Source organism: Choristoneura fumiferana, chromosome 14 (genome assembly GCF_025370935.1).
Source record: "Choristoneura fumiferana chromosome 14, NRCan_CFum_1, whole genome shotgun sequence".
NCBI lineage: Eukaryota > Metazoa > Arthropoda > Insecta > Lepidoptera > Tortricidae > Choristoneura > Choristoneura fumiferana.
Window position 1 is genome coordinate 14555612 of NC_133485.1, and position 14328 is coordinate 14569939.

The 14328-nt window shown below is 37.8% G+C and overlaps 2 protein-coding genes and 1 pseudogene across 3 annotated transcripts in view; 2 read left to right on the plus strand and 1 right to left on the minus strand.

The window, feature by feature from the left end:
* Positions 1-10689, minus strand: part of LOC141435249 (protein fem-1 homolog B-like) — a 34120-nt gene extending 23431 nt beyond the window's left edge. For both annotated transcript variants that reach the window (XM_074097906.1, XM_074097905.1), the window contains exons 1-2: positions 10386-10689; positions 1712-1865 (exon numbers count right to left, since the gene is read on the minus strand). In XM_074097906.1, the coding sequence (XP_073954007.1) occupies positions 1712-1865; positions 10386-10526 (295 nt within the window). In that variant the 5' untranslated portion in view covers positions 10527-10689. The remainder of the gene's footprint in view (positions 1-1711; positions 1866-10385) is intronic.
* LOC141434922 (uncharacterized) lies at positions 2338-6019 on the plus strand (annotated as a pseudogene).
* Positions 10690-10989: 300 nt separating the features above from the next.
* Positions 10990-13955, plus strand: LOC141435031 (transmembrane protein 214-like). The gene is given in 4 exon segments (XM_074097552.1): positions 10990-11253; positions 11339-11422; positions 11425-11495; positions 13668-13955. Coding segments are annotated over 4 exon segments (564 nt in total). The 5' UTR covers positions 10990-11132.
* The last annotated feature ends 373 nt before the right edge of the window (positions 13956-14328 follow it).

The following is a 14328-nucleotide window of genomic DNA, read 5'->3' on the forward strand; positions in this document are numbered from 1 at the left end:
AAAAAAAAGAAGCAATGATCTCTCGTTTCTTGTTGGCAATAGGTACCTTCATACTGCAAAAGCGTACAATTACGTCGTACCTGCGAACAGATGGCTAATAGCAACAAACTATTCGCACAGTAAATTGAGTTACCATTTCTAGTACTTATAGAATAGAAAATTCTGCTACGTACGCCATAGCTAACCTTGGTGTATCATCATCATCATCATCATCATGTCAGCCGAAAGCCGTCCACTGCTGGACATAGGCCTCTCTCAAGGCTCTCCACTCAGACGTTTTGTGCATTCCACATCCACCACGATCTTAACCAGGTCGTCGCTCCATCTTGTTGGAGGCCTACCGACAGCTCGTCTCCCGGTCGCGGATACCATTCGAGAACCTTCTGACCCCATCGGCCATCAGTCCTGCGAGCAATGTGCCCCACCCACTGCCACTTCAGTTTCGCAATTCTTCGGTCTCGATATCCCCTTCCAGGGTCTTTGAAGGGGTTTTTCGTAAGGCTTTGCTTAACAAAACCATTACTTATCAAATCCCGTTCATTTGGATTTTTAAGCGCTTTTAATAGCCTTTTAAAAGGGCAACCCTATGAAGCGGTATCCCTTTCAACGCTAATATGCAATTTTGATCCCTTTACCAACGATATAAGAGTCAATATTGCTTTACATTTGAGGACTGGACGTGTAATAGTCGGTGGTGGCAATAAGGCTTTGTCGGATTTGACAAAGAAAACGATCCGCCATCGCTTGCAATGTAAAGTATCTTCTAGCATCGTTATACATAGAAGTAGTCGAAACCCAGAAAGAAGGGTATCCCCTTCTTAAAGCTAAGTAAAATGAATGGGATATTTATTCAATAGGATAAGCCAGTACTTTGATCTATTCAATGAACGACTGAGGAAGAAGGGGTGGATTGGTCCCTGGAGTAAACAACACGGAATATTTAGGAGCTAGTCTAGATCCCTCGAGTGTAGTGTAGTTTCACTTTTCTTTTTTTTTTCTTAAGGTATTCTAGCCGCAAAAATAAAATTTTCACATCTCATGCTCGTAAAGTTCGTGTTTATGCTGGATCTAGGCGACATAAAATGACTTTTTATGCACTGGTGTCAACAGCCAGAAACAAAGATGTTTTTTTTTCATAATTTTTAATTTATATAAAATTAAAAATCAATCAAATCAATCAAAATAAATCAATAAAACTAAAAAAATACAATTATATGGTAATGCATGAAAAATAAAAGGTACATAGTAAGTGGACAATTGTTTCCACTGTTGCTATTTCGTTTCCTCGCCATCGAAGTGAAAAGCAGAGTTTAAAACTCTAGCATTAAATCCATTTCCCCCTCGACGTGTCTATCCACCCTCGCCATACCGGCTCGTTTTATGCTCTTGTTGTACAATCTAGTTAGTAATTGGAAACCTTAAAATTAAATTTTAAAAAAAAACGGGAAGTAAAACATCGTAATTTCGATAGTGAAACTAATGACTCGCAAACATCATTTCCATCATCGTCTCTCAGGTTCAGTAGGAAATCGAATTTCGTATCGTACCGTCCCTCCCGCTGTCGTATGAAATAATACTAGCGTGAACGGGACGGTAAGTATGATACGAACTTCGATTTTCGCATTTCGTAGTAGCCCTACTGATCGCTTGTCTACATTGTTTAATTTCTTCAAAAATGACTGTTAGATTTTTAAGAACGGTTCTTGCTTACCTTCAATGACATACTCGTCAAATTTGACAGTGCCCTCTGTCTCGAGTCTGACTGGAGGACGGAACTTCTCCAGGAGGATCCTGACCGAGCCCTCTCGCCCGTGCCGAGCTGCGGCAATAAGAGGGGTGCATTTGACTCCATCGCAGCATACATCCTGAAATTAAATGTTTATTGTATTGATCTTTGTCGACTTTATTGTCTTGAGCAGCGACCACTTCAACAAGAATATTTGTATTGTTGTATTGTTTATATTTTTTTCTCCATATTAATATGTTACTAAGCCAGCCAGATGGTAGAAAACTTCTACACGCAGGTGTTACAGAACAAAAGAGATCCTTCAGACAAAATAAGATGGAATGGTTCTTGACAACAAGATGGAAAAACTTTATATTTATAACCTATTATAAAATTCTATTATATTTCGTCGCTTAATTCTTCAGATATAAATTAACCAGGTAGTCCTTTAAACCTACAAGACAGCATTGCACGTTTCTTTATAGAAAAAATAAAAAGTAAAACACCGATTCATATCCTTGCCTTGCTCTATTGCTTAGTCTGTGGTTCATTCTTTTTCCGTGCAAGACAGCGAAGCGGGCGCATAATAGGCGCTCCGTACGTTTTTTACAATGCCGAAGAGACTTTCAGATAGACAATCTCAAAAAATCCTGAAATATCAACAGAAGATAAGGAAAATTCAGAAATCTTCTTCAGAGGATTCATCCGGTAAGTATTGCAAAGTGCTCGACGACCTAAACTATAACCTCGTATGACGCCATTGATCACTTGTTCAAAACCGAACATAAACACGCGGGGGTTGTTGACCGTGAGTCAACACGAAGGCAAAATAGCATGTAAGGCATACAGTTCGAAATGAATGTATGCTAAAATGCACCATAGCATAAGTACATAACCATCGGCCAAACATACCGATCGTATTGCGTGTAACAAAATGGCTTCCATTTTTAAGTTCAATTTTTTTCTTTGCATGTAAGAAATACTATTCGAAAGGAATGTATTCCAAAATGCACTCTATTTAACTCACTTTCCATACTTTCTTTGTAGATAGTGATGGCAATGACCTGGTAGAAGTCTTCGTTGAAGAACCGTATGAGGAACCGGAAATAGTACATGAGGCCGACCCAGGGGCGCCGACAATTTCAGTTTTAAAAGAGCCGGATCCGGAACCGCAATTGGACCCGGACCTGCTCACGGCACTCGGAGAAACGGTGGATGATAGCCCTCAATACGGGCCACATATCCATACGAATTTGGCGCAACGATGGCAGCCCATATTAAAAAAGGTCTCCCAAAGGAAACCAAAGAAAAATTATTGAAAACTTATCTCATACCAGAGAACTGTACATTGCTGCAAGCCCCGAAGATAAATGCTGAAATTTCAGCGGCGGTGCTGGATGTGGTACGAAACCGAGATAAAAAGATAGAAGCTGCTCAGCAGCAACTGGGTGCTGGAATCACAGCTATCAACAAGGGACTTACTATCCTACTCACGAGCGAAGACAAAGTAACAGCTACAAAACATCTTAGCGATGCCTGTCGCATTTTATCAGACCTCCACTATATGGAAACGCAAACTAGGGCAAAATTGGTCACACCAGCTCTATCAAAGCAATTCCTAAATGTCATTCAAGACTGCGAAAGAGATGAGACCCTGTTTGGGGCCAAGCTACCAGAGAAGATTAAAGCCTCTAAGGCTATTGAGAAACAGGGATTACAAATTAAAAAGATTGTCAAAAGTACAACTGGAACAAGCAGCGCCCCGACAGCTCCACGCGCTGGCTATCAGGGAAACTGGACAGCCCCCTCGCGCTACCCGTCGAGCAGGGGGGGGCGAGGAGGCCCGAGGCGAGCAGCACCGGCGCCGCCGCGCAGGCCGGCCGCCCTGCCGCAGTCGAGGCCGGCGGGCCAGAGCAAACCACGTGCAATGCAGCACTAAACAAGGTACATGCAGGTCGCATTCAATATTTTTACAATTGTTGGTACAACATGACATCTAACTCTTTAGTATTAAGCTGGGTCCTTAATGGATTTAGTATACCATTTATAAGCAAACCTTACCAAGGAAATACACCTATAAATTGTTTTAGTCAAGCAGAGAAAGCTGACATGCAATTAGCTATTCAAAACTTAAAAGACTTGGGAGCCATTACTATTTGCTCACCTTCAAGAGATCAATATTTATCAAAAATATTCTTGACTCCCAAACCCAACGGAGCCAAAAGATTTATTTTAAATTTAAAAAACCTGAATAAATTTGTTGAAAAAGCTCATTTCAAAATGGAAGACTACAGGACCGCGGCCAGGATCATACCAAAAGGTGGTTTTATGGCCACTATTGACTTAAAAGAAGCATATCTTCTTATACCAATAGCCAAACCTGACCGCAGGTACCTCCGCTTCCAATTTGAACATGAAAATTTACAACTTGTAACTTATGAATTCAATGCAATGCCTTATGGGTTGTCAGTAGCACCACGAACTTTTACTAAACTAATGAAAGAAGTAGTAACTCATTTGAGGTCACAAGGATTTAAATCAGTTTGTTATTTAGATGATTTATTATGTATAGGCAAAGACTATACAGAATGTGTGACAAATGTTCAACATACTGTAAGATTGCTGGAATGTTTGGGGTTCATCATAAATTACGATAAGAGCTCTCTCAAACCTCAACAGTGTAGTAAATTTTTAGGTTTTATATATAACTCGCAAGATATGACCATCTCTCTTCCATGTGACAAACAACGAAAATTCTTCAGTTAGTTCAAAAGTTCATGCTGCTCCCAGATTGTACCATTTGTGATTTCGCACAATTAATTGGTGTCTTAGTAGCGGCCTGCCCAGCAGCAAAGTATGGGTGGCTTTATACAAAGATATTAGAACGACAGAAATTTCTAGCATTACAAAAACACCATGATTATAAAGCGAAAATAAAACTCTCCAATTTAATATTAGAAGATCTGGTATGGTGGCAAAATCATATAAGTTCCATTTCTTGGTCAATGGTACCTCCAGACTATTCACTTGAGATATTCAGTGATGCTTCCCGCACTGGCTGGGGTGGTTTTTGTGCTGGAAATAGGGTAAATGGGGCATGGAAAACACAGGAAATGGAATATCACATTAATTTCCTAGAATTATTAGCCGTTTTCCTATGCTTAAAATGCTTTGCGGTTTACCATCTTAATTGTGCTATCCTATTACGTATTGATAATACAACAGCTATAAGCTACATTAACCGCATGGGCGGGGTACAGTTCCCTCACCTCAACAACCTAGCTAGGCAAATCTGGCAATGGTGTGAGATGAGAAATATTTGGCTCTTTGCGTCATACATAAACACTAGAGATAACACAGAAGCAGATGAAGAGTCCCGCAAACTAAACCCTGATACCGAATGGGAGCTAAGCGATCTTGCATTTCAGAAAATAATAGATCACTTTGGCCAACCTGAAGTGGACTTGTTTGCATCTCGGGCTAATGCCAAATGTCAAACATATGTGTCATGGAAAAGGGACCCCGAGGCCTTCTGCATAGATGCATTCACCATTAACTGGTCGCAAAAATTCTTTTACGCATTTCCTCCATTCTCGGTTATAATTAAATGTGTTCAGAAGATTCTTTATGATAAAGCCACAGGTATCATAGTGTTTCCAATATGGCCCTCACAGCCGTGGTATCCATTATTAAAATCCCTAGCAACCTCGGACATTTTATATATGCACCCAGATGAACACTGTGTTCAATCACATTACAGGAGCCGGCACCCGCTGCACGCGCGGCTTACCCTGGGTGCTGCAGTGCTCTCCGGCTCGCGTTCTCGCGGCTCGGCGTGCCGGCCGTCTCTCAGGAATTGATGATGGCCTCGCTTTCCAAAAACACTCTCCAACAGTACAACGTCACGCTTAAAGCCTGGTGGCATTATTGTTTAGAAAATAATCTTGATTTTTTTAATAGTAGCATTTCGCGGGTCATATCTTTCTTATCAGAGCAATTTAACAGAGGAGCTTCTTATGGTACTTTAAATAGCCACCGATCAGCAATTTCCTTATTTTTAGGAAATAATATTGGTTCAAATGCATATGTAAAACGCCTCTTAAAAGGAGCTTATAAATTGCGACCCAGTTTGCCTAAATATAGTCACACATGGGATCCACAAAGATTATTAGATTATATTGCTGATTGGTACCCTAACACCAGCTTAACTGTAGAAAAAATCACCAAAAAATTGGTCATTTTACTCGCCCTCTGTACAGCCCATAGGGTTCAAACCCTGTCTCTGATAAAAATTAACAAAGTCAGCATTGGTCCAACGGGCGTGAAAATTATAATTACAGATATCATTAAGACATCGGCAGCTGGCAGAAGTCAACCCATCTTGTTTTTACCTTACTTTCGAGAAAAACCTAACATCTGCCCTGCAACCGTTCTTCGAGATTACATCGCGCTCACGCGCGACATAAGACCGGAGAACGCGCTCAATCTCCTATTGACTGTGAAGCGGCCCTTCAAGTGCGCCACAGCACAGACTATAGGCAGATGGATCAAGCAGGTGATGGCAGAGAGTGGTGTAGACGTGGCGGCGTTCGGCGCGCACAGCACGCGGCACGCCGCCACGTCAGCCGCGGCCGCCGCCGGGGGTGTCCGTTGACACCATCAGGAAGACTGCCAGCTGGACAAACAATTCCCAAGCGTTTGCTAAATTTTATCACAGGCAGATTATAGATGAAGGCAGTTTCGCTAGGGCGGTCTGCCATATCTCAAATGACATAAACTTGTCATTGGAATAATTTTGTAAACTTTGATTAATAAGTGTTAATGCCAGGTCAGACAATTCTGACCTTTGTGAACATATGAGACTGATTAGTGATTAACCTTTGTTATGATGAGACTGATTACTGATTAAACTTTGTTATGTAAAACTGATTACATTAGAAATAAAACAAGTTTAGATATGACTTATATTTTATTTCCTAAACTAAAGCAGTGCAGAACTTCACTCTGAACATCTACCTGGTTAATTTATATCTGAAGAATTAAGCGACGAAATATAATATATGATCAAACGAACTTCAACTATTATATGAGTCGCTTAATTCGAAGATATAAAGACCCACCCTCCCAGAAGCCCTGTTTGAAGTTCTGCAGAATACATAAACCAATAGTGAAATGAATTATCTATATATCTCTAAAAGAATGAACCACAGACTAAGCAATAGAGCAAGGCAAGGATATGAATCGGTGTTTTACTTTTTATTTTTTCTATAAAGAAACGTGCAATGCTGTCTTGTAGGTTTAAAGGACTACCTGGTTAATTTATATCTTCGAATTAAGCGACTCATATAATATTGATCGAATTTCACTTGTGAAGTTCGTTTGATCATATATTGTCCATAGCTGTTGGCGCCGATTACTTTGACTCTAGGATTTAATTTTTATGCTCTACTGACTAGAGCATAACTTAAACTTATAACTTAGTTAAATCCAGCGTAAATACGATCTTTAACCTCCTAAGTCCTTGTACATCCAAACTAATATTTTAATATTTTAAATTATTATAAATGCGAAAGTGTGTGTGTTTGTGTGTATGTTTGTCCGTCTTTCACGCCGTAACGGAGCGACGGATCGACGTGATTTTAGGCATAGAGATAGTTTATGGGCCTGAGAGTGACATAGGCTACTTTTTATCCCGGAAAAATGCACAGTTCCTGAGGGAACAGAGCGCGATAACCGAATTCCACGCGGGCGAAGCCGCGGGCAAAGGCTAGTACTTTATAAAGGACGGACACATCAATTGTAAGGTAAGGTTAAAGGTCACAGCTCATTACATCCACCCGGCACCCGACCAGCACTGCCTCGCCTCGAGCGGTTAGTACTCGTATTCTTCATATGGATTTGTATGGGTATACGCTCACTACATAAACCCCTCAGCGTCACCGGATCGCCCAACTCGCGAAGTTGTCTGTCATGCGCGGACGGCGAGTGGACCACTCGGTGACAGCCCGCTGCTCGCCGCCATAGTGACTACTAGGAAATTAGTGGACCACGCGAGGTCCACTCGTTGTCAACGCGGCGTCCGCCCGTGGACCACCTGTCGACAACGAGTGGACACCGAAAGTTGAGGCGGTGCTGGTCAGGTGCCGGGTGGCTCTAATGAGCTGTGACCTTAACTGTTAAACATAGTATGAGGAGTACAAATATTGCAATGAAATGAGAACTTAAAATTTATTAAAATAATTTCTAAAATCAAAACTATAATTTTTTAGTTTTGTCTGTAAAACTATGTATACATGTAAAAAAAAAAACTCAAAACTTACGAGGTTAAAATACGCGGTTAAAGGCATGAGTAGTGAAAAAACTATTTAATACATGCACATGCCAACAAATTAGATCATGAATAATCAGAATTTCTGACTAAGAATCAATGTAGTGACTAACATTGGATACTTTTATAAACTGTGACTTGAATAAAGTCAATGCCATGGCTATCTAAATATATATGTACAGTCACAAATTGGCAGTCAAGCTCTGCGTACTGATAGATACTGATATTAGTGATATTGCTGAATAATAAAAACCGCCCAAGAGCGTGTCGGACACGCCCAGGATAGGGTTCCGTAGCCATTACGAAAAAATCAAATATAATTTTTCTAAAATTTAGTATTGTGTAAGGAATCTTGCAAGTAACCAGACACATTTATAGGACCTAGTGCATAATAATACATTTTGTGATCAGATCAGTGACGTGCCCAAAATATTGTGTCGCGTGTCATTCATTTACTCATTTAGGCAGCTATTTACTCTCAAATTACTACTAAGGGGGTGGGGGCACTCTCGATTTTAATGAAAATTTGCACAAAAGTTGAATATTTCGCAAACAGATCACTGAATAGAAAAATCATCTTAGCAACCCCCCAATGGTTTTAAAAGACCTATCCAACGATACCCCACACTATAGGGTTAGTCGAGAAAAAAAATCACCCACACTATGTTTAAGGGAGGTACCCTAAAATAAATTATGTATATTCATGCCAAATTACAGCTTTCTAGTACTAATGGTCTCTGAGCTTAGCCGCGGACGGACAGACAGACAGACAGACAGACAGACAAACAGACAGACAGACGGACAGACATGGTTATGGGTACTAGGCAACGGATAAACCATACTCTTATAGATAAACACATATTTAAATAGATATTAAACATCCAAGACCTGAGAATAAACATTCATATTATTCATACAAATATCTGCCCCGGCCGGGAATCGAACCTGCCCACTGCTGCTATCATATATTACCATAGATTTCATATTGCCATATTGTTGATGAGCTATATCCTAAAAACTGAACCATCATTTCACATAATGAATGCAGTGAACAATATTATTGTTTCTGGGATTAATTATTTGAGATTCAGATGTTCAATGATATCGGACAACATAATCTAACCAATATTTTGTTTTATTTTTATTAAGACAAGAACTAAGTTAAAAGTAAAAACTACAGAAATCAAATAATTAGTTAAATTGGCAACGATACTCAGCAATTTTTTTAATGCTTCATTAGTTAGTCAAAAAAATTACTAAAAATAGAAAGCAACAAAAATAGATAAATTGAAATAAATATTTTGCAACAATTACTGAATGAACATTGAAGTCATTATCAGAACATGTTACAAATTGATTGCTACCATAAAAACAAATATGTTAGTATATATGACTCGGCAAAAGATAAGGAAGTAGTGTAGATAAAACTACTACTTAGACACAATTTAACACAATAGCAACTAAACATATTGGCGGTTGAAAGGAGAAATTGACTAAGCATTATTTTAGAGACATCGCTCAAATGACAGAAAATTTTTCTGATTCCAAACATGTATATAAATAATTATCTTAAAAAAAATTTTGCTTAGTCAATTTCTATTTCTCCTTTCAACCATCGATATATACCATCTGCCAAATATGTGGTCTACCACCCTAAAGTTGATCATCGCTTCATCATCATCAGCCCAAAGACATCCACTGATGAACAAAGGCCTCCCCCTTAGAACGCCACAGTGAACGGCAACTCGCCACTTGCATCTAACGGTTACGGACGGTAACAGACTAGCAACATATTCATTTGAACTTGTTTAAAAATTGACAGACCACTTATTTGGCTGCTGGTGCATGTGAGTAAGAAATCAGAGGTAACAAACCTATTAATAAATAAAAAACCTACTAAATCTAGAATGGATAGCCGATGGTGTAAAAATACATAAATTTAGCAATTGTATGAAAACATATTTCGGTGTCACTGAAACAAATATAAATAATCCATCAACAAAGTTCAATGACATGTCATTTACCTGCAAGTGCACCAAAATATCACAAAGCAATCGCCAAAAGGGAGCCAGACCAATATACAAAGTAATCTATTTCTATGACCACATCAAGGTTACCCAGCAGCAGTGAAGAACGACGTAAATATCACGATAAAGACGCGTAAAATAATTAAACAACGCACAGATAACTACATAACGCGCATAAGGTACCCCGCGATATAAATAGAACGTAAGTAACGTGACTTCTAAATAGCAAGATGACACAAGAAAAACTGCAAACACTATTCTAAATCTACAAACATTTTTGAAAGGAAGGCAACGGTTTACTCACGCTGTTCAATAGATCATCTATTTCGTCAGTATTCTTTTCGTATATCAATGCGTACAGGGTTAAGGACATCCCGTCCCTGGCTGCGAAAAACACCCTTTCTCTCAAGAACATTACATCGTCTAACATCAACTTGTCCTCCATGTCTATTCACTGTGAAGTCACGATGAACAAAGTTTAACAAGGAACACGGCACGAACACGGGAATCTACTTTATTTGTTTATAAATTGTAAATTTTCCCCTTGACGGTTCGCGAAAACGAAAACATTAAGATTTCGTTCACTTCATCCGTCACTCACTCCGTGAAATCGGAAAACGACTGATAGATAGTACTAGTGTTGTATTGTTCAGTTCAGTTGAGGTTCTTTACTTCTTTCATATATTTTCTTAGAAAGGAGTGATAAGAACCGGTAATAACCGAAAAACTTTCGTAAGCCGTTGCAAAAAATCCTTTATCTAATGATATAGCATAGTGGTTTTAATTAAAGTAAAGATATCTAATAATCCTCATTAAATTTAATCCAAAAAATAAAAAATATTTGTTAATACATTGCACTCTACGTACGTTGACTTGCATCGTGCAACGGAATGCATTGCCACGTCTTGTCATGTGGAATTGCAATGACCAATAGCGGATCTTTCATTTTTGACGTTCTAAGGGTATTTTGATTTTGACGTGTACTCTATCCGTATATTCGCCTTATTTACAAAAATCAAATTAACATAAATAAAATCATTTCTGTATCAAAATGTCAAGCGGTCAATGGGAAGTTGTCGGTAAGAACAAGAAGTCTCAGAATGGTAAGGTAAAAGTTGTTAAAGACGAGGATAAAAAGACAACGCGGAGCGGTCCCAAGCCTGAGGACGTCGGTGAGTTGTTTCTAAATGTAATTTTAATTCATTTATGCCTATAAATTTATATTTGGAATATAAATTACTTCAATCTGTTTCGCAGTAGCTCATTCGCAGCCAAAGCAATATTACTCCGGTATGGAGATTGATGATCCGAGACCGTCCAACGGTAAGAAGAACGCGGGCAAAAAAAACAGGACAAGAAAAACGAGCCCCCGAAGCCAAAGCCGCCGAAAACAATTGAAGGAGCTTTTGAAGCGGTACGTGTACCTATAGTTATTTATTTAACAGATTAATTTAATATGGCATCTATACAGACATAACAACAATTTTATTAACGACTTGATGCTAGTTCGACTAAAGTTGCAGTTTATCTTTTTTTTTATAAGTATATATAACGTGTATAGAGTCTAGTTCTTTTAAGTAATGTTTTTGTTAGCTTAAGTTACAAAAGAGTTAAAATGCCTTTCACTTTTTAACTAACTGCATTCATGTTACTGACATTGTTAAGTAACTGTTAAGTAACTTTTAAATGGAGTGCTCTGGTTGTGATAGAATGTTACATATAGACATCTTGAGAAAAAACAAATCTTAATACCTTTTGCACTTGTTTATTGTAGTCTTTTTAGTTATTTCTAGTTAAATTTCCAGAATTTTTATATTACAGTATTATTAAGTACTTCAGTTTATTATAGCCGAAACTTATTAGTTTATTTCTTTACTAACAGAAGTACCTAATTGTTTAATTACCAGCTCAACCTTTAAGTCACAAAGAAAATAAATAAAGCTGATAAATTGGGTAACATTAGAAATAATAAAACTGACAAAAATAATAATAACAGAACAGTTTAATTTGTAGTTTAACTAAACAATAACATTCGAAATATGTTCAGTATGATAGCAATTGATAAACATACTGTTACCTATCTCATTATTTACCTTTTAATAGCATTCTAGAGCTGCTTGCTCGAAATAAGAGATAAGAGGTTACATATGTTACAATAAAAATGTCCATAACCACATGGTTAGTAAAATTGCTTTGATAAGGAATGATTACAAGGGAGTATTCTATGAACATACATATGTATGTATGTTCATAGGATATTTCCTTATTGTATTTGTGGAATGTTGCTTTATTTGTCTCTAATCTTTAAAAACTCGTTTGTTTTGTAAAAAAAATTAACAATCTTGGTAATTGCTATAATGTCAATTTTCTGTACAGAATTGCCAAGAATAAATTTGTTTAGGTTGCATAAAGAAAGAAAGAAAGAAAATACATTTATTTAACGTCATAAAAACAAACATAGAACAAATACAAGACATACATGGCATATCAGCATACTCCGGGACTTTCGGGGCACAAATGATCAACATTAGCCAAAGAGTAGGTATCGAGTTCAAAAACAGAGTGCACTCTAGCTGGTTTCTACCTAATGAATAATTAATCAATTAGAAAAAAAAAATGATATTTAAAACACAAAAAATATTCAATTTTCGTAAGATGAAATCGTTTCAATCTTAATCAAATTAAGTTTGAAAAGATTTTTAATAATTTGAAGTTGGTTTTAAATAAGAATTTTGGCTATTGCACACTAAACATCATGAACGAATTTTTACAAGGCAATGAAGTAGAATTGCGATCGCAAACACATTGTGCAACAATTTATTTCTTCAAGAAATTTAAATATGCACCTATTACAACTGCCGACGTAGAAAAATAATTCAGTGGGTTAAAATGGCTATTTACAGCAAGACGCCGCTGCTTAACTGATCCAAATTTAGAAAAGATATTAATAATTTATTTCGAAAATCATATCAACTACTAAATTTACTGCAGGTAATTAACGTTTTTTATTATTATCTCATAACAAAAGCCTTGGTACTAAACCTAAAGTACTAGTATAGTTTACAATTCGCAGTGAGGTAATTATTCATTAGGCATAATATGATGTTTGTCAGAATAACCTATCTATTAATGTCTACTCTTTAGCAAATCGTTCATGCCCTGAAGTCCCGCTCGGGGTATGCATATCAGTTAATTTATATTTTGAGTGCCTGTTATATATTTTTCCATTCACAAACCTGAACAATTTATTCACTTGATTAGCTGTGACGTGACTACTTAGCTTAGAAAACTGCTACACTTTTAAAACTAGAGCAACACACACACAATTTTAAACTAAATAAGTACTTGCGTTTTTAAGTATAAAATGTTTGTTTTGTTTTTAACAAAGATCAATCACATCAACTTTTATATATTACAAACACATTTAATACACACACAATAGTATCTGCTCTAAGCAGGGATCATAACCAGGACGACAATATTAGTAGCCACCTGGCTACCTTTGCAAGATAACCTTAACCAATAAAATATCCTGGTATCACATTCCCATTGACCATGCTGACATTTACCTGTTTTTTTTCTTCAGATTGACCCTGTAGAGCTGGCAAACCTAATCGCAACAAACAAAGTCCGATTCACGAACGCACCCCTAGTATGGCTGAAAGAATTGGCCAATTTTATAAATTCCAAGGTTCAAATCGAAGTAGAGGACCCAACATTTGCTGCGTACGACCCTCTCTATCCGCTATCAGTGTTGCCAGCAGAAATAAAAAGATCCCTGCAGGGTGTCTTGACAGACGCTGGCAAAGCTAATACTCAGTTGTTCTTTGATGTTACACTGACTGCATTAGCCAATGATATGAGTAGAGGTTAGTAGTATTGTTTTTTCTGTCATGTCAGTGGCAAACAATCTGCCACACAGTCCACTTGATCTGTTACCATGGACGCTTAAGATGCTGTATAAACCTGCAGGGCTACTACGAAAATTGGAAACTCGAATCGTATCATACCGTCCCTCTCGCTCTCGTATTAAATAGCATAAGTGTCAGAGGGACCGCACGACACGAACTTCGAGTTTCGAGTTTCGTAGTAGCCCTGCTGTACTTGCTTGAAGATGTTACTGTAGTCCGTCATTAATACACTAACATTTCAATCATTACTTTTTTAACTCGAGTTAATCCATAAGCCTATTTAATCTGGTCAGCATCTGTAGACAAAACTTCTGGTCAGTTTGTTGACAGTTATTG